Source organism: Chrysemys picta, chromosome 2 (genome assembly GCF_011386835.1).
Source record: "Chrysemys picta bellii isolate R12L10 chromosome 2, ASM1138683v2, whole genome shotgun sequence".
In the NCBI taxonomy this organism is placed as follows: Eukaryota; Metazoa; Chordata; order Testudines; family Emydidae; genus Chrysemys; species Chrysemys picta.
In genome coordinates this window covers 107312417-107339597 of record NC_088792.1, presented here as the reverse complement: position 1 = coordinate 107339597, position 27181 = coordinate 107312417, and the positions used below count along the sequence as shown (strand labels likewise).

The following is a 27181-nucleotide window of genomic DNA, read 5'->3' as shown; positions in this document are numbered from 1 at the left end:
TAAAAAACGGAATGAATGAATTTCTTGCTTTATCTAATGCAGACTTGCAGAAGGGAATACCTGGATTCTTTCTGCAGTGTATAGCTACACGAAAAAAGGACTGCAGAAATATCAGAGGTGTATCTGAGCCCACGTCTACACTAGGAACTTAGGTCAGGATAACTACGTCTCTCGGTGTATTCCCCAGTGTAGACAGCTCTATGTCGTTAGGAGAATTCTCCTATCAACACGGTGTTCCACCTCCCCAAGAGGCGGTAGCTTATTCCAATGGGAGAAGCCCTCCTGTCGGCATAATGTCCTCACTGAAGTGCTACAGCAGCACAGCTGCAGCGTTTAATGTGTAGACCTGCCCTGACCCTGAATAGACTTCAGCAAACTTCCCATCTCAAAAGAGCTTTTTGGTGTAAAAAACTTAAAAGTAATAGACCGTGAGCTGAAGTTGTGAGGTGGGGGAAGGAAATGGGACTAGAACAGAAGCAATGTGGTCAGCATTTCAGTACACGTCAGGTGCTAGGGTACCGGGGAGAGAGGTTGCTGCCTTCTCCTCCTGGCTTTACTGCAGCAGGCTTTTCCCTAGCTGGAAATACAAAGAAAGGTGTGGGGTGACTCAAGGCTTTTCTCCCTATCCCACACAAGGGCTTGTTAGACATTTCTGATAAAACAGCTCTGCATCTCTCTTGGGTCTCACAGGCAGCACAAGGGATGGGCAGCCTGCCCTATGCTGCCAGGTGCTTCCTGGCTTTGTGCAAGTCTCCAGGCAGTGAAAAGGTCTTCCCATCCTCCGCCAGGATCCTGGTAATTCCCCTCCCCTTGTGCTCCTGTTCTTCTGTTACATTACTTGTAAAACACTCCTTTGCAAAGTCTGGGAAAGAGAGTGCCTGAGCATTCCCCTCCACAGTGCACGAGTGATGTCAGCAGGCTAGTTCATGAGACAGGAAGTTCAATTAAATGGTTTTGTTCCACTACAGAAAGCAGAGTCAGATAGATACACAAAGCCAACTGAAAGTAGATATCCCCCCCCCCCCAGTTATGCTGCTCTTGTGTGTTACTTGTAGTAATAATAGGTACAAAATTTTAAGATGGATATGGGATTATTTTCCCCCTGCCCTGATTCCCCTCTCCCCCTGCAAAAAAAAAAAAAAAAAAAAAAAAGATGATTCTCTCTTTAAGATCAGGTCCAGACTGTAAACATGGAAGCCCACTATGTTCCCATGTTGTGGAATGATGTATTTTTGTTTAGTGTCTCAAAGGAAAGGGATGCATCTCTATTCGAAGCTAACTTCATTGTGGCAGAGTGGTTTTGTAACATTGCTAGTATTTCAAGATTGAGATCACTGTGTGGAGATAATACCTTTATACTGTAAAATGTGTGCTAATTACTGAAAATAGACTTGTCTAGGGACACAAAACAGGGGGGCAAAAACCCATCAAATGTCTTCTGGCTAGGATTTCTATGACTTGGTTAAGTGTTACCAGGAGTCTGAGTGCAGCTGTAACATTGTACAGAGTGCATACCTTCCAGAGAGCTACAGCAACCGGGATTCCCCCCTCCTCCTCTTCAGAGCCTGCTTCTGAAAGAGCTGGCTCATCCCTGCTGTCAGATGAAGCAGTTTCCTGAATGCATGGGTTTGAGTCACTTTAGCTAGATTAAGCTTTAACTCCTCCCTAGCTGGGCTTGAATTTGTACATAGCTATGGGAAAGGAAAGGGGGAGGGGAGTAGCGAGGGAAGTGGTGAGTAGCTGTCAGACCTTAGGTTCATGGAAATACTGTACCTAATCAATAATCTAGTGCCAGCTCTAACCTGTAGCACAAGAGTGAGCTGTTAAGATGAGCCACTCATATTCCACTTGCTAAATCAACAGTCTGTTATAATGAGAACTCAGACCACTAAGCAAGCATTTAGTTAAAGGAGTAGGGGGAGGGGATAAGCCGGCTAGGAAGAAGGAAGAGGTAGCAGTAGCGAGCAGACTAGAAGTTCAAGTGCTTAAGTTGCATGTAGATGACATCAGCTGCTGTGAGACTGGGCTATTGAGAGATTTGGCAAAGAAATCAGAATTCAGGGGACATGCCTGCTTTTGGCTCTGGGATTTCTGCGTTCTTTTCCTTTGAACTTTTTAAGATCAGAGGGGTTTTAAACATTTGTGGGTGTTCATAAAAAGATTTCCTTTGTAATTTTTTTCTTACTGGGGGGGAATAATTTGGAAGTCTGATAGTGTGTGGGAAATGATTACATCAGTCACAGGGAGGGCTAGGATTGGTCTACACAGTGTGGTTTGATTCACTACCTAAAAGATTGTATGTAACCCTTTGAGTGGAGCTCTGGAAGAGTTGTCTGCTTCCCCAGAAACAGTACCCAGAACAGGGGCTACGTGACAGGTACAGTACAGTAATCCACTGACACTACAGAACACCCCGAGTGTGCAGCTTAGTCTGCAAAGGGTTGGAAGAGGCAGAGAACAAACTCTTTCAAGAGGCAATCTATATTTAAAATGCCATCTTGTTCTTCTGACTGCTGCCTTTTACGTGCTGTTGAGGTAAGATTTTCCATATCAAATTACCCACAAGGTTTCTGCTAGATCAATGTCCTCTCTTTCTAGGATGCAGAATGTTTTAATTTGGGATTAAAATAAATCTTGGTACTCTAAATTTGATTACATGGGGAAACAATTTTGCAGTAAGTGTATTGTTTGAGCAGAACAATGCTAACGGGAAAGCATCTGTATAATTCAGGGGTTGGGGGGAGGTTTCTGACACGTTCTCTTTAGCTCCATTAATGTTTCGAATGTACAGTGTATGCACATTTGATTTCAAACTCCTTAAATCTAAGATGAAAGAGAATTCAGGGGGAACAGAGAAATGTGTGGACAATGCTAGGTAATTTTATATGTGGATAAACTGCAAGTGGAAGTTAGAAAGGCGAAACAATCAAAAGTTAGTCCTGAGCAAGGGAGCCATTTTTAATTTTTAGAATTCAACGTAATTTGATGTAAATGTTCAAATTCAGTAGACCCCAAACTAGTTTTTTTTTCTATTCGTTTTTTACCAAACGTTCCAGTACATTGGTATTATTTCATTTATGCTTGTTGTCTACTGCTGTGTAAGGAATCTCTGCTCTCTCTCCCCTTCTTGATACATGTTCATATTAATGCTGCCCAATCTTCCTTTAGGACCAGGGTGGGAGCGGGAGGTAAAGGGGATGAGGAGAAAGTAATATAAAGTAAATCATGTGTGTCATTTGTGCTGTCTGCTAAGATTCCTGGAGTTATAACAAGGAGGGAAGCTATATACAGTGACTGGTTTGCATATTTTCAGAACATAAGGCCGTTGATCTGTAAGTGTATCCTTTATGTTGCAGGATGTAAAAGTCTTTAGTGAAGATGGGACAAGCAAAGTGATCGAAATTCTAGCAGACATGACAGCCAGGGACCTCTGCCAGCTGCTCGTTTACAAAAGTCATTGTGTGGATGATAACAGCTGGACCCTAGTGGAGCATCACCCTCATCTAGGATTAGGTAGGGAACCGTCAAGCATGGCAATGTTAACTATGAACATACAATGTGTAATATAACAATATGGATGTCTTTACAATTGCTTCGTTATGGACAAAGATTTTTAATCTCTAAGTGATCTGGAATCACTTGCGTGCTTTATACTAATGCGTGTTAAGGATTTGAACCATTTTTAACTCTCCTATCTATTATTTTTCTAGTCTTCACACTATTCTTACTTTGCTGTGTTTTGAGGCTATAGCAAATAAACAGCTTAGGCAAATTAAGCTTGATCCCTAAAGAGTACTGGCCCTGTGAATCAGCTCAGCTCATCACCAGCTGGGAGACCTGAATGAACAGACTCAACCTTGCATACCTACAGTATGGTTATGAAAGCTAGACACACTGTGGGGAAGGAAAGGGGGCTGAATATACTTGACTTCAGGGAGGGGAAAGTATTGGTACTGCCACTCACAGGGGATTGGCAATTCCTGGACCAGCACTGGCATCTGCGCTCTCTAGGCAGCAGCTACTCCAACTGATTTGAAATTAAGGTGCCATGGTTACAGTTGGCAAGAAGGCAGCAAGAGGAAGAACTGCAGGGAATTAAATAACATTAGGAATTGGTTTAATTACAGTACCTGAAAGACTCTCATGCTACTTAATCTGGCTTCTGCTCTTATTTTGTGGAACGGATTTAGTAGAAGCACCATGATGTGCAACTTTTGAATATGCAGTATGTGAATAGTTTGCTGAAACAATACAGAATTGTATATGATACAGAATATGGCATTTGAAATGTTAACCAATATACTTTGAGGTGAATTGCTGCCTTTAAAAAAAAGAAAAGTCAATGGAGATTATGATCAAGCAGAAATAAGCAAACCATTAACTGTAGTCATAAGCACTGAAATTGTGAACATGATCAGTGGTTTATAAAAGTGTTTTTAAAATCTAAAATTTATTCAGCCTTTACAAATAAAGAAAGAACTCATTTGCTGGAACGGTGATACCCTAAATGCTGTTAAACACAGAAGTTTACTGTTCTGCAAGTTAACTCTCCAAAATGTCTTACAGTTTAACCCAATTAACAAATTCTTCCAGTTAGATTCTATTTTTCAATGTAAAAATGGAACTAACTATTCCATAAACATGGAAACCTGGTTCATGTAAAATGACAGCTTCCAGCTTTGTTCATAGCATAAAACAAAATTGATAGTATAAGTTACAGAATCTACATTTCGTCAGTCTAAAGCACCATATTCACATGTGGGAAGAAAATTATTAAAATTTTAGCAATGCTCATTAAACTACCAGGCACTCTTTCCATATTTCCTTTCCCATCACTGCTGATTACCAAGGTATTGTGTAAACAGAAGCCTTCTGCTTTGTAATCAACATCCTTCTCCTGCCAGATTCATTCAGTGATGCCACAATTCAGTGTTTGTGACATCACAATAGCTTCCATGGTGACTAATTGTGCTGTCAAACTCTGGTGTGTGACATCTCTGAATGAATCGGGCAGGAGACTGATTAGGAAATCAAAAGCTTCTGTTTACATACAAATAACTTGGTAATTAACAATGATGGGAAAAGAGCAAGATACTTATCAGTCTGCATTTATATACAGTAGAATCTGCATATAGCGGAGCTCCATTTTATAGTAAAGCATGAAGCAAATCCTGGATTGCTTCAATTAAATGCAATGTACAAACTGCAACTTGAGTTATAATGAAACTTTCCAAGGGGGAAAATAACTGCTAAAAGAGTGTTCCAGGGTTAGCAATCCAGTATATCCATGTTACAGGTCTTAAAAATACACTTCATGATTTGAGAGTGAAAAAATTACAAGATTTTATGCAAAATTGAAAGAGCATCCAAGATAAAAAAGGGAATGTAGTTTGCCACATGAAAGAAACTTCACCTGAATTCTCAGTTCCATAGAGTGGAGGCTTATATATTCAAAATATATATTGCACTAAAGACCATCCTCCGGAGAATTCAAATACCACCTATCCCCCAAAATCACCAGCACAATTTTGGTTAAGCTTAGTTAGAACATTTGCCATGCAACCAAATTTTGCTGGCCCTTGGGTGGCTGCTCTGAGAGGCTTTTATGTGCATGTTTCAGATATTGCCAGATTGTGGTCTTATAGTCTTCTCTTACCACCCCACAGCTCAGTCTACAATGAGGTGTCCCATGCTCTAAAACCTTCCCTCTACATATGCGGTTTTTTGTAATACATCTAGGTACACTTGAGATGTGAAACAATCATTCCAGCTGTTTTGGGGTGAGGGGAAAGAAAACGTAAGTGATTCTCATGGCTCTGTGGACGCATTTCTAGAAGATGTTTCTGACAAAACTAGCTGTTGCTCAGATATCAGCAGAAGTAATGCTTTAGTTTAGAAGGTGGTTCTGAAGTCATCCAAGAACACGATGGCCTCCTAATAGTTTATTTTTTCCTCCTAACCTACTCTGCTGCATAGGAGCTCTGTTTGCAGAATCAGTTCAGTTCAGGATCACACAATGGTGGCATGATTTAACTTCTTGGAATGTAGAGTTCACTGGTTAGTGCGGTGATATTTTAGGTCCCTGCTACCAAAGGGATCTTAACCAGACTGCTTACTTTGCATACACACTCATTTGTATATCCAGATAACATTTCCACATGCAAATTGGTGCAAACAGCTACTTGAGCGTGCAAATTAATTTGTGTATCCAAAACTGTGTGTATAGAACCAATGTTTTTGATATAGCCTCTAGACCCGTTTAGATTCCTGGCATCTAAGGTCACATTGCACTTTACTTAAAATCTGACATTAATCTCTAAAACTTCAGTTAATCCAAACATTTTATTTGTAACTCTGGAAATCTAGTTGTTCTTGCAAATGAGTGTCTTCCTTGTGTGCTGCTTTACTAGTCTTTCTGTTCGCATAGTAGCTTGGTCAAGTAATGGTATTTTGCAGAAGCGAGGCCTTCTACGTTGATTTGACATACACAAAGGTGTGATCCTACATTTCTATGTTTGACCCAAAGAGGGCCATTTCTCTTGAGATTGCCACTTGAGTTGTCTTTTAGACCGTGAGGCCATCAGTCAACATTCAGTCACCACGTTGCTGGCTTTGATTGTGCCGAAGCCCTTAACAGGGAGGACCGCATGAAGGTTGCCATCTTCCTCTCCTTCTGCTTCACTATTACCTACTATTTTTTTAAAGGGGAGGGAATTGAGTTATTTCAGTTTCTTGTTAATGTCTGATAAAGACAATAATGAGATGAAGTGTTCATGAAAATATGTTCTTTGATCATGTAAAAATGTCTGCCTGTAAACTTCATTTTCTAACTGGACAGGTTTATTTAACATTGGTAAGCGAAAGCAAAATTTTACATACCTGGAACAGTGATAGAGCTGTAAAGTGTAGAGCTGGTGTTGGAAATATGAATTGGAAAGTAGTGTCATTGTGTGGTTCCATGTTTACATCATCTCATTTACTTCCATATAAAATTTGCTTAATTTTATAAGTAAAAATATGACTTTTCCTAAGAGCCACCTCAGTAACTGAAAAAATGAAACTCAAGCTGTTGGTTCTTCTGGCTGCTGCATAATTGCCCTTAATCATAGTTCTGTAATCAGAACTTTCTGGGTATTACACCGATGGGGAAATGAGATGGATCCTATACTGAACTCACATGCATTAATTGTGCAGGTTTAAACAGTAATAAAAAGCAGTTTAAAAAAATGGTTGTCATTATGAAGTGACCCCAGAGAGGACTTTGAATAAACACAAGGAATAGATCAGATTGGTTAGCGGGTGCCATTTTTAGTAACTTTATCTAATCAGCCTTCCTTAAGCATTATGGTTAGAGTCCTTCAGAGTGTTATGTAAGCTCTTTCTGGATTATTGTTGTCTGGTACTTGGGCATGCTTTACTACATCATGAAAAATCTGAGGGTGAGGGGAGGAGGGAGGATTTGGCAGGCTCGGGGGACAGAACTGGACGGGAAGAGGTGGGACGGGGGTGGGGCCTTGGGGGAAGGAGTGGAGTGGGGGTGGGGCCTGGGGAAGAGCCGGAGGTTCGAGCACCCCCCGGCACTTTGGAAAGTCAGCGCCTGTGACAATTGTAATATGTCCACATATAATGGCAATGTGGAATTAAATCCTTATTTGTGATTGAGTTAAAGCTAGGAGTGCACAAGAGTAGCATGTTTAACTTCTTGAGGATAAGCATAAAACAACCAGATAAAACAAATAACTTTACATAATTGTTGTGATTTACCATTTAATAACACTTAACACATATCTGTGATTCTAATTTTGGAGCCAAAATTCAGTGCATCTCTAAAGTTGTTGTGTTGGTACATCCATAGCCAAGTAGCTTTGTAGAAAGCCTCATCCCATTAGTCAATAAAAGAAGGAATGTCCTATGTTGCAGCTTGTGTAAAGATGTAGCACACTGACAGCTGTGGGTGTGCTTCCCCTCAACATCTACATCTGCTAAAATGTTCAAATTCTGGTTGGCTTGTATCATCAACATGAAAATTCAAATTGTGTTATGACTGGTTCCCCTGGGGTGCCACCTGGAACTGGGGGTACCACTGTGCCCTTTTACCCGCCAGCCTGGGCTCCCTCCCTGATAGATAAACAAAAACGCAAACTGAGCTTTAACACACTAACTAGGATATGAATTAGCAAATTCTCACCCTGAGTGATAAACAGGCTGGTGGATTCTTAAGGCACAAGCTGCCTTTGCTTTGCAGCTTGGGTTTCCCAGGTTTCATACACTGGCTAGAAATCCCTTTAGCCTGGGATCATCACTTCCCCCAGTTCAGCCTTTTTTCCTCAGGTGTTTCCAGGTGTGGTGTTGTAGGGAGAGTGAGGTACCATCATGATGTCATTTCCCCCTTTTATATCTTCTTCCCAGTTGCTGGAAAGCTCTTTTGCTCTGACCTGGGTCAAACAGTTCCCATTGTGTAGTGCTATCTCTTAGAGGTTTCTCTTGTACCTAGTTCCTGGGGTAATCCTTGTGCTTGTGTGCATTTCCTCAATAAGCCATTAACATTGCTTGGCCTTTTTTACTATTGTACCGGAAAGGCTGCTTGTGGGTGTTTTCAACCTCACAACATGTTGCAGTAACACATATATAGACAAACTTCATAACTTCACATATGATGATAGCTCATACAATCCAACATTAATGTCTAGCAGATCAAGACTTAGAATGATACCTCACAAGATATGTTTTGTGCAAAACATACCCTAATTATGTGACAGTGGTGAATAAGGGAGTGTCAGGGTGTCACATATGTTATTTCAGCAGAAATACCACCACAAAATTTCAGAGGTAGATGGAAACTAAATTGGTAAGGAGACAAGTTTAGGACTTTTTATTCATCTCTACACAATACTTCCGTCAAACATTCATAGAGTGTATTTAGACAAACTAAAAGGCAAAGTACAAGCCACATTGACAAATGCTGGCCTAAATTACGCTTCCTCAGGATAAGCAAGACATATACTCTGACTACCTTAAAATCAATGTGAGCTTTACACTGTATCATGAAAGATGAAAGACTTTAAGCTCTGTAAGATCAACCAGGAAAGGCAGTGCCTGAACCAATGGCCCTTTACAGGGTACAACCTACTATCAAGTCTGCATCTTTAAATCAAAAGACTATTCAGGGGAAAAACACCCCACTGACCTGTTACCCTGTTGGAGAAAGAGATGGTCTGAAGTAGCCAGGACCCAAAACAACATAGTGATTTATAAATTAAAATCAATATGTCAAATTATATTCGGAACCTAGTGGAGAATTTAGAGATTTAGGGGGCAGATCCTAAGCTGGTATAAGGTGTCACAGCCTCATTGACTTCAGTGAAGCTATGACCAGTTATACTATCTGAGGATCTGACCCTAGATGTAAAATGCTCTCTGTGGCTAGCACACTAAAAAGGAGGCTGCTTTCTGCTCTTGCTATATCTTCCAAATGATCTTCAGGGATAGCCCCACGAGGAGTGAAGTACAGTAATCCAATCTGGTGGCCTCAAAGGCTTGGAAACCTCTAAAGTCCACAATGAAATGTCACAGTTGAGATGAATGCAGGTGGGGAAAAGACAGTTGGCCCTCCAGTGGATCATTACTAATGAAAGGTAAATCTTAACTTGAGCCCACTAAATTAAACTGAAAGGCATGCAAGAATATGCTTGCTTTTGAGATTTCAATCACTTTTTGCTTTTCACTGGGCTTGAAAATATCACAAGAGAAGCTTTTCCCCATGCTATCTTGATAATTCTGGTCCTGTCTGAAACCTGAAAGTGCAAAGATGCATGGAAGTGAAGTGAGGAAGGCTGTGAACCACAAGAGGCTTGAATTTTAAGCAGAGTTTCAGGTCAGTTGTGTTTTTATTTGAATTGGTTGCCCATTCCTAGTTATATACTAGAAACCTTGATAATGAACCGTCTGAAAAATAGAGAAAACGTTGTATGCAGTGATGTTGTAGTTGTGTTTGGTCCCAGGATATTAGAGATACAAGGTAGGTGAGGTAATATCTTCTACTGGACCATCTCCTGTTGGTGAGAGAGAGAAACTTTCAAACTTACACATACCTCTTCTTTAGGTCTGTGAAACATACTCAGAGTGTCACAACTAAATATAAATTGGAACAGATTGTTTAGCATAAGTAGGTAACACATATTTCAAGGGAACATTCAAGGTGAAGTGGTCTGTTAACACCTCTCCAGTTGTGGAGAGGGGGTGGGGTGAATTATGGCTTAATGCAACCAATCTGTTCCGCCTTGTATTTAGCTGTGACACTCTGAGTACATTTCCCTGAACTAAAGAAGAGCTATGTGTAAGCTTGAAAACTTGTCTCTCTCCCCCAACAGAAGTTGATCCAATAAAAGATATTACCTCACCCAGCTGGTCTCTAATATCCTGGGACCAACACGGCTACCTCAATGCTGCATAGAACAGAAGTTGGTCCAGTAACAGAGATTACCTCATCCACCTTGTCTCTGAAAAATACCGAGACGTTTTCCTAGAAACCTTCAGTAGGCCTGCCAGGACACTGACATCATTGTCCCAGAGTAGACTTGCACCAATTGTCCTCTAAAAGTTGTTTTTTAAAACTTTGAGCTACTTGTTTCAATAGAATAGTTCCCATTAAACTAGCTTGTTCATTCTTTCATATGTATTGTACTTTTTGACTGAATTATAAGAAGCAATAGTGGTGGGATGTTCATTCATACAAATGACCAATTTTAGTCGCAGAAAATTTTCCTGTGATAAGTACAAAACCTCTATTGCTGTCTGTTGGCACTCCTTTAAGAGAGATCCTTTGATTTCTTCTATAATAAACACAGTATCTTATAAATCTGGCCTGAAGTTCACCTCAGGATCATACTAGATTTTGAAAAGTGTGGCTGAATAGGATGTTTTTTCACCCACCTCAGTTACATTGCAAGGCTTAATGGTGGTCCCATCATACTTGTTTCTTAAAGCTGTCCCCACCCCTTCACTCCTTTACAATAGACCAAGTACCAAAAGAAAAATTTAGTTTGTATTACTCAAGTTTCTTGCAGTCAGTGGGGTACACAAACCATCCTATGACCTCTTCCTTCCGAAAAGTCCTTATTTGTATGAAACCCTACCATGTTAAATCTAAACCATTTTTAAAGTAAAATTGCTTTATCTACAGTTTTGGTCCTCTAAGTCCAGTTTCAGCATAATTTGAGGCCTATAAAAGCTCTTTTCCCCACAGAGGCTTTTGATAACTTAATACAGAATTTCTGTGTAACAAATGAATTCGGAGCAGTTTCACTTGTACTATTTGGAACATTTTTCTTTTTTCTACCTGATTAGACATTAACATTGTATTTTCCCTCCACAGAGAGGTGCTTGGAAGACCATGAGCTCGTAGTCCAAGTCGAGTCCACTATGGGAAGTGAAAGTAAATTTTTGTTCAGGAAGAATTATGCAAAATATGAATTTTTTAAAAATCCAATGGTGAGTCTCATTGTCCAGAATGACTGTAAAACTGTCTGGGGGCAGAAGCTGTTGCATACTGTATCTTTGTATAGTGCTTAGCACAATGGGGACCCCACAATATATTATATATGTGGTTAATGAGCATGGCAAGGTCTTCGTTGTATAAAACAACTTTCTTGAAAACAAGTAACACAGTTGCCCAGAGATGCTTAACTTATCTTATGCCCAAAAATGAGAATCTTGATGATTATCAGACTGCACAATCTGATTGTCTCGGGGTGGCTGTTGCTGTGTCTAAGAATGACCATACAAAGGCAAAGCCCAGCTTGGTTTCTCTAAGCAACAACAGTTCAATTTGTTCATTATCCTGAAAGTTATTAATTGATATGAAGCAAGTTGACCAAATAATGCGAATATCCAGACCTCTTAGTTTCTGCCAGTAATGAAGAAACCTGTGGGTAACCTCTAAGGTGCTTGTCATACCTGATTATTTTCCCTGTTTGTCAGTATGTATGTTGAATAGGGGTTCATAATAGGTGAACCTACTACTGTTTTCTAGTGGGTTTCTTCTTTTTCCTGTACTGATCAAAGTAACTCTACCTCTCCTTTTCCTCCCCTCCCTTCTGCCTATGAAACTTCAGTTGGTTTTGGATTATATCATTGAAACTAATGCAGTATTATAAGAACCTAAAAGCTATTGTGATTTTAACAGTATAGCAATCTTTCTAAGCTTATTTGGAAGTAGATTTTCAAACTTGTAACGACATGGCCCAGCGGGTGCGAACCTTAGTTGTGTGCACACATAGATATTTGCAGATCCAGCTGCTGGTGTATGTTTGGCAAACTGCCCCAGCCATGATATCTTGAAATATCTGGATGGAATGTACATGATTTATAACCTTTGCATTTCTATAGTATGTTTCATCTGATAACCTCAAAGTGCTTTAACCTTAAGCCTTGCCACACCCATATGTTATGAAGCATTATCTCAGGTGAAAAGTTGGTGAACTAGCACATTTGTTTTAGTGATTTACCTAAATTGGTAGCAAAGGTAAGAATAGAACCCATAATATTTGGCTTCCAGTCCCATGATCTCACCATCAAACAATGCTTCCTTCTTTTTCTATACCAGATCAGGTCACTGATCCCTTCAGTCAGGTATAAGCATCTGGTGTTGGCTAGTACTTAAAGGAAGATGGTAAATTTAATCTTCATAATTCATCTGGCTAATTATATGATGTGACAGGAGGTTGATTCCTCTTTCACCCTCAATCTGTTAGTGCCTTGAAGAATAAGACTTTTATTAGCTGAAGTAGAATGAACAGTGTTCCTAAGTGCAGTAGATTTTATTGCCGTTTAGCTTGTTGGCAACCTTTTAATTTGGCTTTATAGATACCCATGCATTCAGCATTCTAACAATGATTAATAGCTCAAAGAGTAACTTAATGTAATTAATGTATACTGTAAGCATGTCATGCAGTACACCAAGGCATTTATGTGATAGACATTTTAAAATGTGGTACAGAAAGACAGCTAGGAAGAGGAAGTCTGAAATAAGGTAATCCTTTAAATATTAAGTTTTTTGACTTCGATGTCATAACTCATGGTAAATAATGAGATCATAGTATTGAGCATCTGTAGAACACTTGGAGGATTTAGAAACACCATGTTAGTGTCACACAAGATACTTGGTTCTAAAATAAATGACTACACTACAGTGACGGTTATGTAAGAGGAATGGATGTTTACTTAGAGCTTGTTAGTATCTAGTCTGTGCAGCAGAGAATTCTGTACCAAGTATGCAGATCTTGTGTATGTATGCATGTTCAGAAAAATTTGTATTCATTTTCCTGGAATACTTTTTAGCTAACTGTTCATTATGAGAAATACATTGACATTGCCCTGAACACAGTAAATGTATTGGAAAAGATTTTGAAAGCGGATTTGTCTTGATAGATTGAAAGGTGTCAAGATTTCAGCGGAGTTGCTAAGCAAATGAGGGGGGTGGGGGACGCTGACAGTTACACATCAATGTTTTCTCATCATTAAAGTTTGGGTAATTAATATGATCCATTCTGGTGGAACTGAACAACCTAATACAACATAAAACGGTGCTTTGGTTAGAGGGAGAAAACAGCTATTTTAAGGTACTTATACTACACCCATTTCTGTAGTATCTGAGCATCTCACATTCTTTAATGTAGTTTTCCTCACAACACCCTGTGAGGAAGGTACTGTTATCCACATTTTACCAATGGGGGACTAAGGCACAGAGAGGCTAAGTGACTTGCCCAGGGCCACACAGAAAGTCTCTGGCAGACCAGGGACTCTAATCTAGATCTCCCAGGTCCTCAGCTAGTGTCCTAACCACGGTACCATTCTTTCCCTCCATTGCTAGAAACCAGAGTCTGTAATTCCGAACTCCTGTCCCTACCTTGAAAGCTGTCTTAGATTGAGTTTTCTGTTGTAGAGGAAGGAGAAGAATGTTCTTTATAGAAGATAAATTTATCCTTAATTTCACAGATGGAGAAATGTACTTATGAAATATTGCAAACTTTATTTAAAGAAAAAAAGCCATATCAGTGTAGTTTGGGGTGTTTTGTTGAGGTCAAAAAAGGAAGTGAATTGGGCTTGAAAGCTTTAGCATCACTTACAGCGTAAGGAAGTCTTTAATTCAAGTAAGAATAATCATCATAGAAAGTGGAGACTGGAAAAGATTCATCTGATCTAGTCCATTAGCTAATACTAACTAACCAGAAGTATGTAAATGCAGTCTGACTCCAAACTGTCTTTTTTTTTGTTTTTGTTTTTTTTTTCCCCCTGTAGAATTTCTTTCCAGAGCAGATGGTTGCTTGGTGCCAGCAATCAAACGGCAGCATCCCACAATCGCAACTTTTGCAGGTATTCTAAGACAGTCTTGTGCTAAAGTAGCCTTTATAAAGGGCGAGGGAGGAAGATTAAAGAGGACTGGAAACGTGAACAGGAAAAGAGGAGATTTTAATTTAGTGTATGTTCATAATGTTGATTTTTTTTGCAGATTTTAGCCAGTCTAATTTAGATTTTAAATAATTGTAAAAATTAATAGTTAGTAGTTAGTTTGCATATGCCCACTAAATTGCCAACTGGCATTACCATGGGCTACTGTTAGTAGTGCCTATGATGGCTAAGCTGTTACAGCGTTCTGTGTGTGTGTGATAAATGTCAGTTTGCTGACCACCCAGGTTACAGCTGCACAGCAGCTAAATGTATACTTTTCCAGATCAGGTAGATATGCATGTGTTAGCTTTGATTGAGCTAGTGAGCTAAAAATAGCAGTGTAACTGCTGCAGCAAGGATGGCGGGACAGGATACCTGCCTGAGCACAATCCTATCCAAGACCCTATGTATGTACATGGATATCTACTGTGAGATGCTTAACACCGGTGAAAGTTAAGCATCTCATCTTCTGAGGCACTTTGCAAAATCCCACTAGGTACCTATCTGCATCTTTATGTGCCTGAATACCTTTAGAAATCTGACCCATGGTGGCCAGAAACAATCCGTCTGTTCACTAACTATGTTAATATTTCCCTTGTTTAATAAATCAGTTTTAAAAGCAGAATTTGTTTATCATAAACTTCCTTTTTCCTTCTTATGTATCCAGCACATTTATGGTAGTTTTATTTAACTAACACACTTTTCAAAGGCTGGTTTTGTACAGGTTTAATTAAATGCTAGTTTTTATCCAAATGCAGCCTGACACAAATCCTGAATAAAAAGTACCGTCATCTAGTAAATAAGAAACGAGTTGCTCACCATTTGCTAACATAATAAAAAATGTAAAAATTAAGAATCTGAATAAATGTATGTTAAGATATATAACGGCTTTAACAAATGTGTGTAAAAAGTGTATTCTCATGGTTAGCAAGAAGTACAAATTTAGTGGTAAGTTTATTTGCTTTCACATAAACATATGTCAGTGGTTATACCAATCAATGAGAATCAACCTTTCGTATAAAAATAACTAAAAACTTATAAATGCAAAATAAGATTAAAACCAATGGTTTAATACATCCTGAATGGCACTAAAGGAGACAAGAGAAAAGAAATATGATAGATGCTTGCCTAAAGTTTTGTAAAAATTATATATATGTATACAGTTTGAAACAATGCTACATACATATATTATACCTTATTCAGTTCAAAGCAGCTCAGAGTTCTTATAAAGGAGTATGTTGTGGCAATATGAACAGAGCACGTGCTTGGCATCCTAAGAGAAGCAGACATTGACCTCTAAGATTCTTTACCTCGTAACAGGGCTTACATGCTTATTTTTACCAAGTGAATAAAAACCAGGGCAACACAAATGTAAAGAACATCAAGTCTTCCATGGAATATTCAAAGGGCATGAAACATAAGTCCTAACTGACTGGCTTCACCCAATAGCTTACTGGCTCTGGATTAGACAGATTTTCATGTCTAATCAGCACTCTGACATACAAATGTATTTCTAAAGTGACTAGGATTTTCAAAAGCGAGTTATCTAAAGTTAGGCACCTACATAAGTGGCCTGTCTTTCAAAAGTGCTGAATGCTTAGCAGCTCCCACCAACTTCACTGGGTTTACTCCTGATTTACACCCCGTCACTCTTAATTTATTTTGTCTTGCACGAGGTGAGAAGAGAACATAGCAATAGCTGCCAGGAGAAGCACTTCAGGCTCTGGTGGAAGATTGAGTATTTGAGGACAGAGGTCCTGAGCTCTGTAGCCCTTGTCTCCTTCCCTGCTGGTAATCAGTGGTTTTAAATGGAAAAACTGCCTCAACAAAACTCAAATTTGTTTAGAAAAATTCTTACTAAAATCATGGCATTGCTAGGGTTACCATATTTAAAAAATTAAAAAAGAGGACACTCCACGGGCCCTGGCCCCGCCCCTTTCCCACCCCGCCCCAACTCCTCCTATTCCCGCCCTAACTCCGCCCATTCCCTGCCCATTCCCCAAAGTCCCCGCCCCAAGTCCCCCTCCTCCCTCCCAGCCATGCGGAAAGGGCTGCCCGAGCGCTACCGGCTTCACGGTTTGCCGGGCAGCCCCCAGACCCTGCGCCTCCGGCTGGCGCTTCCCCAGCACAGCTGGAGCCCGGGAGGGGAAGCGCCCAGCCAGGGGCGCAGGGTCTGGAGGCTGCCCGGCAAACCCGTGAAGCCGGTAGCGCTTGGGCTTCGGGCAGCCCCCTTGCCTCCGGACCCTGCGCCCCCGGCCAGGCACTTTCTCTCCCGGGCTCCAGCTGCTCTGCTCCTCCCCTGACTCTTCGGCTCTGTTTAAGAGCCGAGCTGCCCGAGCGTTCCGGCTTCGGCAGCCCCCATGCCTCCGGACCCCAGCCACCGGAGCAGAGCAGCTGGAGCCGGGGAGGAGAAGTGCCCGGCCAGCGGCTGGGGTCCGGAGGCAAGGGGGCTGCCCGAAGCCGGTAGCACTGGCTCGGGCAGCTTGGCTCTTAAACAGAGCCAAAGTCTGAGTCCGGGGAGGAGCAGAGCAGTCGCGGGAGAGGAAGTGCCCGGCCGGTATTTTTCCCGGACATGTTCGGCTTTTTGGCAATTCCCCCCGGACGGGGGTTTGATTGCCAAAAAGCCGGACATTTCCGGGAAAAGCCGGACGTATGGTAACCCTAGGCATTGCAGCAAATACATGTACTTGCAGCATGCTTTAGATTAAAATATCTGATAACAATACTGCCTCAGCTAAATGACCTATATCTTCCAGCCCTACAGTTCTGTGATTCATTTGCCTGAATGCATATTAAACTGTTCCCATTAGTTCACCTTCTAGCATCTCTATATAAGTTAGAAATAGCATACCAACCTAATTTCTTAAAATATTTCTTGGTCCTGACTTCTAGAGGCCTTTGTAGTTGTAAAGATATAGTTTGAGTTACTGAGTGTGAAATGTTCTGCTGCCTGTGCATATCCCCAGGGGGCAGGGGATGGCAGAAGGGGGTACACAGGATATTAATTTGAGGTGGATAATCCATAAATTGGCCGTTCATTATCTAAATTTGCTGGATGAAGTTTTGCATTCCAGTCAGTTGTTTCTAAGCTACACTTGTTGGCACATTTCTAGGGGCTATCAAATTTCTTAGAATTAATAAGTTGCCTGACTATGTTGTGTAAATGTTGGGTTGAAATATCAGTTTGTACTCATCAGTGCAAGAGGAATAGTGGTATGGAAGAATAGTTACATTCTGTATTGGCTAGCACCACAACTGGAGCAAGGAAGACCTCAGTGCTTGTTGCCTGGTAAACAGGAATATGCCAATGTGCTAAGTGTAACTAAGGGTGTGTCTAGACTAACAGTTAGTGCATGGCAAGCTGGGGTGTAAATCAACAATGCTGTAGCCTGCCACCACTAACTGTCCATGTGGACCCAGCTGCTGGACACCAAAAGTTCCCTAGTGCATGTTGACCTACTTTGCTTTGAAAGAAGATAGCAGTTCTCACCAGGGAACATTCAAGTCTAAGCCAGTGACTGTGACTGACTGCTCCTTGCTACAGGTGTGGTGCTAGCTCTGTCCATGTTTATGGTACATAATCATATAACTTAATATTTTTAATTTTCATCTCCCACAGAACTTTTTAAACTCTAGTAGCTGCCCTGAAATTCAAGGTTTCTTGCATGTGAAAGAATTGGGTAGGAAATCATGGAAAAAGTTATATGTGTGTTTGAGAAGATCAGGACTTTATTGCTCCACAAAAGGAACTTCAAAGGTAATTTTTTTTTTTTTTAAGAATTGAGTTACTAAAATTGTTGGTATGTAAAATGAATTTCTACTTACAGTAGATTTTTTAATATAAAAGTTTCCCCAGAGTTTTCTGTAAGAAAAGAGATGATGCAAAACAATAAATAAATTATGGACAAGTAGCAAACAAGACCTGGGTTGCTACATCCCTTCATCTTGAAATATCCATCTTTGAATGTATTTATAATAATAATAATAATATACTCAGATATACGTGTGCTTTTAATATATAAAAATATATAAGTGGCTACCGAAGTTGCATTAAATGAGAGTTTAGGGATTTGGGAGAAAACACTTGCTTCATAAGTGAACTTCTTATGGGTTTATTTTAGATGGAAACTAAAGGCTGAATTATTAAATTTGAAAAACAAATTAACATTAATCAGAACCAATATAGCTCTGTAGAAGGCAAAACCAGCTTTACGCATCATTTCATCATACCAGAATGTAACTGTTTGTCAACTTTCAGCATAAACCCTCACCCTTCTTCTGCTATTGTATAGTTTTGGGGGGGTTGGTATTTTTGTTTTTGTTTTGGGGTTGTTTTTTTGGTCTCATGGTATTTCCCTTGCAAGCAGATATCTCAGAAATACAGATCAGTTTGTCAGTATGCATCCTGAGAACAATTTTAGCTTTACATTTATAAACGTATAGCCAATCTGAAAAGGTCAAACAGTTCATTTTATTATATGTTAAATAAAACTTCAAGTGCTTAGAGAGAGGCAGTTTAAATGTGCATACACTGCCCTCTGATGGATGTTATTCTTCAGAGAAGGTATGGCTGGCACTGAAAAGTTTCAGGTTTAATCCTACAATTTAAAATGACAATATTTCCACAGGAGCCAAGACACTTGCAGTTGTTAGCTGACCTAGAAGACAGCAATATCTTCTCATTGATAGCAGGCAAGAAATTGTATAATGCTCCTGCAGACTATGGATTTTGTGTAAAGGTAATTCCTCTCATTAACTTGTTCCCAAGGTGGAACTGAAATCATTAGCATTTTTTTTTTTTAGCAAATTTGTGATACCCTTACTCACCATGTGTAGAAGCTTACTCACTAAGTAATCCTATTGACTTCAGAAAGACTTTTGGAGTCTGATACTAGGCAGTGGGAAGGTGAGGGTAGGAGGGCAGCACAATCTGACTGTAAGGGATAAAGCTTTGCACAGCAGCAAATCGAGTAGCAGTGATAGTTGTTCGAGGTTGTGCATTTACTAATATAGTGATTTTGTCTAAATGATGTCTTTAAGATTATTTAAATGTAAAAGTCAATGGCGTTTTCAAATAATTGAGCAGACAAGCCCTCACGAGGTTCCACAACGGAAAACCTAGAATTGCGTGCTTGGGTATTACTCTGGGGTTCCGAAGCTCTGATGTTAGTTACATGAGAGGGCCCCTCAAGCTTTAAATATATAATCTGAGGGTCACGGACATTCAATTTCCGTGTGGGTGTATTTTAAGTATCCGTGCTTCTGTGCTTTGAAAACCCGGTATGTCTTTTGGACTGGCAGGTTTGAGTACAAAATCATCTAACTGCTGTCAGGTAGTGAGCCTGTTCGATGGCCTTGGGTTATATGTTCAGACGCTCGCTCCAGACATTCACATATAGCCTCTGCTTTTCATACCTTAATCGCTGTGAAAAGGAAAGCTCCTTATGAGAGCAAGTGCCCAAATTACATAGCAGAGGATCACACTCTAAACAGAGGTAAATGCACCAATATAACAGGCAGCTTATTTGCACTTACTTTAAAGCAGAAGGTCAGTTTGAAAAATGAAGAGTAAAGTATATGGGGTCGGTTTTTAACTGTTATGCCTGGCTACCTGCAGCTTTTGTACTGGTATAACCATGCAAGTTAGGGAGATGATTTTTTTTTTTTTAACCAATAAAGTTTTATATCTGTACAACCACTAGACTAGTTGCAGTTCTATCAGGATAAAGATACTCCTACTGGTATAGCTTATGCTTATATGGGAAGGGGAATAAGACAGAATACTTTTTACCAATATAATGCCTTCCATGCTAGGGGTTGTACTGATATTAACTAACCCAGCATAGCTAAAGTAGTACAACTTTTGTGTATAGACACACCTCAGTGTGCACCCCTCTTTCTCATTGTTGTCACCAACTTGTCTGGTAAAATTTTTTTAAAGCACCCAAATCCAATTGTCTGTCATTTGGGTACTGTTGAAAATAAGGTTACCTACTGTGTGCCTCCATGTAAGGCCTGGGCTACACTGGGGGGGAAGAGGGGATTCGAACTAAGATACGCAACTTCAGCTACACTATTCGCGTAGCTGAAGTCCAAGTATCTTAGTTCGACTTACCTGGTCGTTCTCACGGCGGCGAGTCGACCGCCGCAGCTCCCCTGTCAACTCCGCTTACTCCTCCTGCCAAGGTGGAGTACAGACATCGATTCGGGGATCGATTTATCGTGTCTAGAAGAGACGTGATAAATCGATCCCTGATACATCAAACACTACCCGCCAATCCGGGGGGGGGGGGAGGGATAGCTCAGTGGTTTGAGCATTGGCCTGCTAAACCCAGGGTTGTGAGTTCAATCCTTGAGGGGGCCACTTAGGGATCTGGGGCAAAATCAGTACTTGGTCCTGCTAGTGAAGGCAGGGGGCTGGACTCGATGACCTTTCAAGGTCCCTTCCAGTTCTAGGAGATAGGATAGGATATCTCCATCCTAACAGGCCTCAGGAGAAAATCTAAGGGGAGGAGTGAGGAGACAGGTCTGGGAGCTGCTTTTATTGATGAGTTGCAAGGGTTTGTGGTGGTGGAGGCATTGGAGAGGAGTTCCTCATTGCTGTGAACTTGTCTCTTCACTAGCAAGTACTGTTTGGCTAGAAATAGACTCTCTCCCCAGGAAAGGAATGATGGCTAGTGGAGACATACTGAGTTAACCAGGGAAAGCCATTTATATAGGCATTGAGGGGGAGGGGTAGAGCTCTCCTCCCCTCTGATATGGGGCTATCTAAGGCAATGTATGTAGCTCCTCACAAGGCAAGCCTGACATTCTCTGGCCTCTTGTCTGCAGAGGTGTGAGTAGCTCCAGCAGTAATGCTTCCTCCATCTGCAGAGGGGACAGCAGGAGCCGTTAGAATGGATAATTGTCGGGTAAACTTACCTATCAAAAACATAAACTCCCATCATTTTTTGTTTTAAATTACCCACAGTCTTCCTTATTTCAAGTGTAGGTGGTCAAAAAATACTTCCAAGTATTTTATTAATCTTAACATGAACAGTAAGAAGGCAGGAAAAAACACTCAACGATAAGATAGTGGTATCTGAGTGGTGTGGTTAAACCACAGGACTGAGTGTTGGGAGATTTGGTCCCTGCATCCAGTTCTGCTGCAGACTTCATGTTTGACCTTAGATGAGTCAGTTCATCTCTCTACCTCCAAGTCCCATCTTTAAAATGGGGCTGACAAAGCCGTTATTCTCAAGGTTATTTTAAGGATTAGTTTACTTAAATTATACAGTGTCTTGATAACCTTGGATACAAGAAGTTCGAGTGGCAGACTGTTGTAAAATGGCAAAGGTTACAAACTGATCACTCTCCTTTTATTGGGGACCAGTCAGGGAAGTTGGTTCTAGACTTTACTCTCCAAATATATTTTCATCTCCACTGAACACAAGTTCAGTGTGAACGAGTATTGTCTTGGCAAATACTTCCCGTTTTCTTACTCTCTGTGCCTGCCTTTCCTATACAGTATATGTCAAGTGCTGTTGCTTTCCTGTTAAACGTAACTTAATTCCCTCTTCCATTTTGTAGCCCAACAGAGTGAGAAATGAAACTAAGGAATTGAGGTTGCTGTGTGCTGAAGATGAGCAGAGCAGAACATGTTGGATGACTGCATTTAGACTCCTCAAGGTACCTACTTTCTCATAACCTAAATTAGGCTAGGTCTGCAGCTGTCTTCATATTCTTGAGAGATTTCAGTTTTCCCATACCGTTGTGCACTGAATACACAAGGCAATATTTTTATGAAGAAATCCCTAGCTACTCTTATCGAACTGCTCGCTTACGTATCCCAAGGTCAACTATATTCTGCAGCAGATACTTCTATTTTGGAAATTAAAATACTGGATACAGCTTTTAATCAGAATCTTGTAACCACAGCATTAGATTGTATTCATTGCATGTATAAGTAAAACGCAATCCTGGCATGGCAAAATATGAAGTATATGTTTGCCTCAAAAATTGAAACAGTCACTGGTTTTAAACTCATCATGTCAATGCAGAATCTACCAAAAAAAAAAAAGGAATATCAAGAGTTTAGGTCAAGTATTTAGACTCATTAACTTGCAGTGATTTTAACTAGTACAAGTCTAGTGTCCTGTCCTGCCATTTTGTTCAGAATTTTTGTTTTCTTTTTCCTGAGGCAAATTCTCTTTTAAAAACTGTAGTGGTTTTTTTTGCAGTGTTTTTGTTTAACTGGTGTGGCTTCTAATAAAACATGATTCAGCATCCGACCTAGGTCAAGAGTATGTATAGCTGAGAGCAAGGAAGGAGACTTAGCAGTATACTCTTGACAAAAAGAGTAGTACTAGCTTCCTCACTTGGCTGGCAGAGTGGTGGTGTAGTTCAGAGTCTTGTATGATAGATTGTATTGGGGTGGGGAATTGTGGAGAGAAACCTCAGTGGGAAACAATCTTTTGTGTTCTAGCACAGAAGCAATGGACTGTCTGGCTCCCATCGAGGAGGAGGTCGGTTAGAATCTACAGATCTGTAGAAGTACCCTTTATAAATTCCAACCTTGAAAATCTCATTTGGAGGAGAAGACCCTAGAGGCTTTCAAAACCTCAGAGCCTCACGTTTGTCAAGGGCAACATAAATTCTCTACTATCTCATCCATGAAAAGCCTCCGCTCCGTGCTAACTCTCAATTTCTATGCTACAGCTTTATGTGAATATTGTAAGGTGGATGCATAAGAATTCAGATCCACGCAGGCAACACAAATTTAATGTTGTCTCATTAGAATTTTCACAAGTGATGATGGGGTGCCCAACTCCTGAGACACCTTGAAGGGCCAGATTTCAGAGGTTGGGTACTCAGCGCACTCTGAAAATCAGAGGTCTTTAAGGTGGGTTAAGAGTCACCCAGTATAACTTGTCACATTTGAAAATGTATGCCCGAGATTCTAGTTAATGCATTTATAGCATCTCCATACACAATGTCACGTCATAAACAAAAGGGCAACTTGATTCTGGGGTCAGCCAACGTTGTGTATTCTTGAGGCTAAATAGGAAGTTCAGTATCAACTCTACAGGCTGCAGTGCTCTGGTAGGAATGTGGCACCGTCTTAACTGCAGGATAATTCTACAACCTCTGAGATTAACATTATCACTTTCTATTGTAATCAGTTATCAGTGGCCAAACAGTCCCTCACACATGATGTTTACCAGGAAGTATTGCACAGGACACAGAAAGTACATAGTAGTATATTTACCTTATTCTGCAACATTTTTATCCCCAGACCCACTCCTCAGTTTCAAAAGTTTGTCTGGTTGGTCTTTAGTCCTGGCTAATTTCCAGACGAGTGGGGTAGAAAGTGGTAATTTTAAATTTGTGTTGTGTGCCATGTAATTTTTATCCCCCAAATTACTAAAAATATTTAGTCTTGAGAAACAAGTTATTGTAGTCCAGCTATCGTGAATTGTTTCTCTAGGTGCCAACTCAGGGATATGATTTCCACTGTTTAGGCCTGGTCTACACTGGGAGGGGGGATCGATCTAAGTTATTCAACTTCAGCTACATGAATAACATAGCTGAAGTTGACATACTTAGATCTACTTACCGCGGTGTCTTCACTGTGGTAAGTCGACCGCTGACGCTCTCCCATCGACTCTGCCTGCGCCTCTCGCCCTGGTGGAGTACCGGAGTTGACGGGAGAGTGCTCAACGGTCGATTTATCGTGTCTAGACTAGATGTAATAGATCGACACCCCCTCCCTCCACACCCCCTGCTGGATCAATCACTTCCCATCAATCCAGCGGGTAATGTAGACAAGCCCTAAGTCACAGGGGTTCTTCTACATACTTTAGGGGCACCATTATTAAAGTCAAGCAAAATAATCACAATTATTAACCTTGGCTATTTTATTATATAAAAAAGGAAAAGAAAACAAAAGACAACACAACAAACAAAAGACACAACACACAGTCTCTTCTGGGTGCCACGTCGTAGAGAGTAGATATTGCACCCTTGAGAATTGGCCCTCCTTTGGTGGAGCCACTTTTCTCTTCATAAATTGAGACCAAGGTCTTATTCCCAAAGTTGCTGTGAGCCTAGTTTCAGTGTATTGTTAGAAAACCAAGACTGTTTATAAATGTGCAAAAATTTTGTTGCAAGGCAGGTGCGTCCTGTTGATTTTTTAGGAATAACAAACACTTTGTTTACTCTGCCCAATTATAATCTTTATTAAATCTTAATAAATCAAAGGAAGGATTTAAATCAGTTACTTAGAAGCCATTTATGGATCTGTCTTAAGACAACATAATATTCTTAATATTCTTAACTGGATTTAGGATTCTTAATATTCGTTAACTCCCACTATTTTTCTGTTTATCAGTGGGAATGTCTACACAGAAAAGAAAAACCTGGGGCTGGCCCATGCCAACCAACTCGTCCTCCAGGGCTGTTTCATTGCTGTGTAGACTTCCGGGTTTGCACTGGAGCCTGAGCTATGGGACCCTCCCACCCAGCAGAGACCTAGAGCCCAGGCTCTGGGGTCTCAGAGGGTCCCAGAGCTTGGGCTCCAGCTCGAGCCCGGAAGTCTACACAGCAATGAAACAGATCCGCAGCCTGAGTCTGCAAGCACAAATCAGTTGACACGGGCCAGCCATGGGGTTTTTCTTTGCATTATAGACATACCCAACACTTAACCCCTGTCTCCACTCCAGAACTATCTGGTCTAACTCTCCTGGTAATCACCAAATAAACTGTTAACATCTTAAGTTAAAAGAGCATTTCCATATTCCAATAAAATCACTACGAGAGTTTTTAAATCTAATCTCTTGGCTGTGTGTGGCTGTGGCTGTGTGTGTTGGGGGCTCACTTTAGAGTTTTTATAATCTTCTCCTTCCTATTTTCATGACATTTTAAGAAAACATCTCTCAGGCTTGTTTAGATTCAAAGTTGGCTGATGTCCTCCTTTCACTGGCTCCATGTCTTCAGGGTTTGGTTATGGTTACACCTTCAGAATACGCAGTATGCTTAATGAATATGCAACACACATCTAATTGTCTTTGTTCTCTTGTGGCAGAAAAACCTTAGATAACTTTAAAGGTTAGTTTTAACTTCCTTTTTATCCAGGTGTTTCTGAGAGAAGTTCAACAGGAACTGAAATTCTTTTTTTAAAAGTCCAAACACTCTTGTTCTTTTGCATAGAAGTTTTTTAGTTCTCCAAATAGGCTCTTAAAGTTAAATAAATTCTTAGATTTTAGCTTAAATAGTTAGTTACGAAAAATCATCGACTTCTTTAATAACAATTTTTGCAGGGATTGATTCTTCTTGTCTTCCTGAGTTGGGTGAGGGAATTGCTGCTTGAGAATGCCAGATAGTTTGCTAAATAATCCCCATTAATATAAATATTTTATACTTGCATCAGTAATCAATGTAACAAGGTCACTGGATTCCATGATAGTACAAAAAGCATTTTACTATTTACATAGCAATGATTTTAGGAATTACATTTCACCAGGGCTTGCCATCTCAACATTTAAGAAATAAACAAAGGTTTTCTACAAAATATTTCTCAAGTATAAATGTTTTTCTTAAGGCTTCAAGGAGCAAGATTTTAGAATGACTGTGAAATAATTCTCTTTACTACCAACTTTTTTGCTTCTGATAATACATCGCAATACGTGACTTCTTTTTGCTGTTAACATCCTCTTGAAGTCAGGACCTAACTCTTTTGCAAGGTCTGTTGTTTGAGATAAACCATTTCTTTTCCAACTGACATTTTAGACAACAGATGTGTCCTGTTCTGTGATAAGATACTCTGGTTTAGATGCCTTATAGGCCAAATGGCGTTTACCAGTTGCAGTATACAATTTGCAATTAAAAACTGCTATCAGATATTCTATACCAAGCACCAATCACAACAACCAAGCTTACATCCATTTTTCAAAACATAGCATGTAAGATATTAGTATAAAAAAATAAAGCAAAATAGGAATTAAAATAGCATTTCAGAGTTAGTATAAATATCCTTAGGGGTAATAAAAGTGGTTTTCTCTCCCTGGACACTTGAGGAGTTTGTCACGTTGACAGTCAACAGAATTCCTAGGAGTTTCCTTAGCTTGGACATTTAATTTCATATAATTAAATAAATAAAAAATATATGCGTGTGAGGAACTTTTCTACAAGCACCATATGCATGAAAGTAGTGGTGACTATCTCCTACAGTTCAGTAAAGGTACAGGCAAGTTTGTAATGACCTAACATTAGAAGAGTAAATTTATAATAATTTTATCAAAGTCACTTTTGCATTAGTAGTGAAGTTCCTCTATCACACATGCACATATGGGGAACTGCAGCTTTTCAGTCCATTCTCTGTGCCCTGATTGCATTAAACTCTCATTTTCCAAATCAGAACTCATTGATTTGAATGCTTTCCAAATTATCTATCCCGTTAATCTTTAAGAACAATTCTCTGTAAATTACAGTACAGAAAATCCTTTTCCCATTTGTAAGTGAATACAAAACAGGCTGTACTAGATAAATGTACTCCAGGATGTGCATGTTGTTTCTTGTATCCTGGACTGTACCTGAATACAAAATGTGTATCTGATTTGTGCAGATCAGGGATACTCAGACCTCAGTGGCTAAATCAGACTGTTTTAATATTATGTGCTGCAAAAGAGCCACAGGAGACGCATTAAGTGCTACATCTACACCAGTGATTCTCGGACTGAGGCTTGTGAGCTGCAAG

General features: G+C 40.2%; 1 protein-coding gene across 9 annotated transcripts in view; it reads left to right on the top strand.

Annotated features, from left to right (window-relative positions):
- The window catches only part of GRB10 (growth factor receptor bound protein 10), a 198043-nt gene that overhangs the window by 157050 nt on the left and 13812 nt on the right, over nucleotides 1-27181 (top strand). For all 9 annotated transcript variants that reach the window (XR_010598448.1, XR_006172682.2, XR_010598449.1 and 6 more), the window contains 6 exons: nucleotides 3357-3513; nucleotides 11375-11490; nucleotides 14299-14373; nucleotides 18068-18205; nucleotides 19077-19187; nucleotides 22018-22116. Coding sequence is in view for 5 of the 9 variants with exons in the window: in XM_005278534.5 (XP_005278591.1) it covers nucleotides 3357-3513; nucleotides 11375-11490; nucleotides 14299-14373; nucleotides 18068-18205; nucleotides 19077-19187; nucleotides 22018-22116 (696 nt within the window). In the remaining 4 variants the exon portion in view is untranslated. The remainder of the gene's footprint in view (nucleotides 1-3356; nucleotides 3514-11374; nucleotides 11491-14298; nucleotides 14374-18067; nucleotides 18206-19076; nucleotides 19188-22017; nucleotides 22117-27181) is intronic.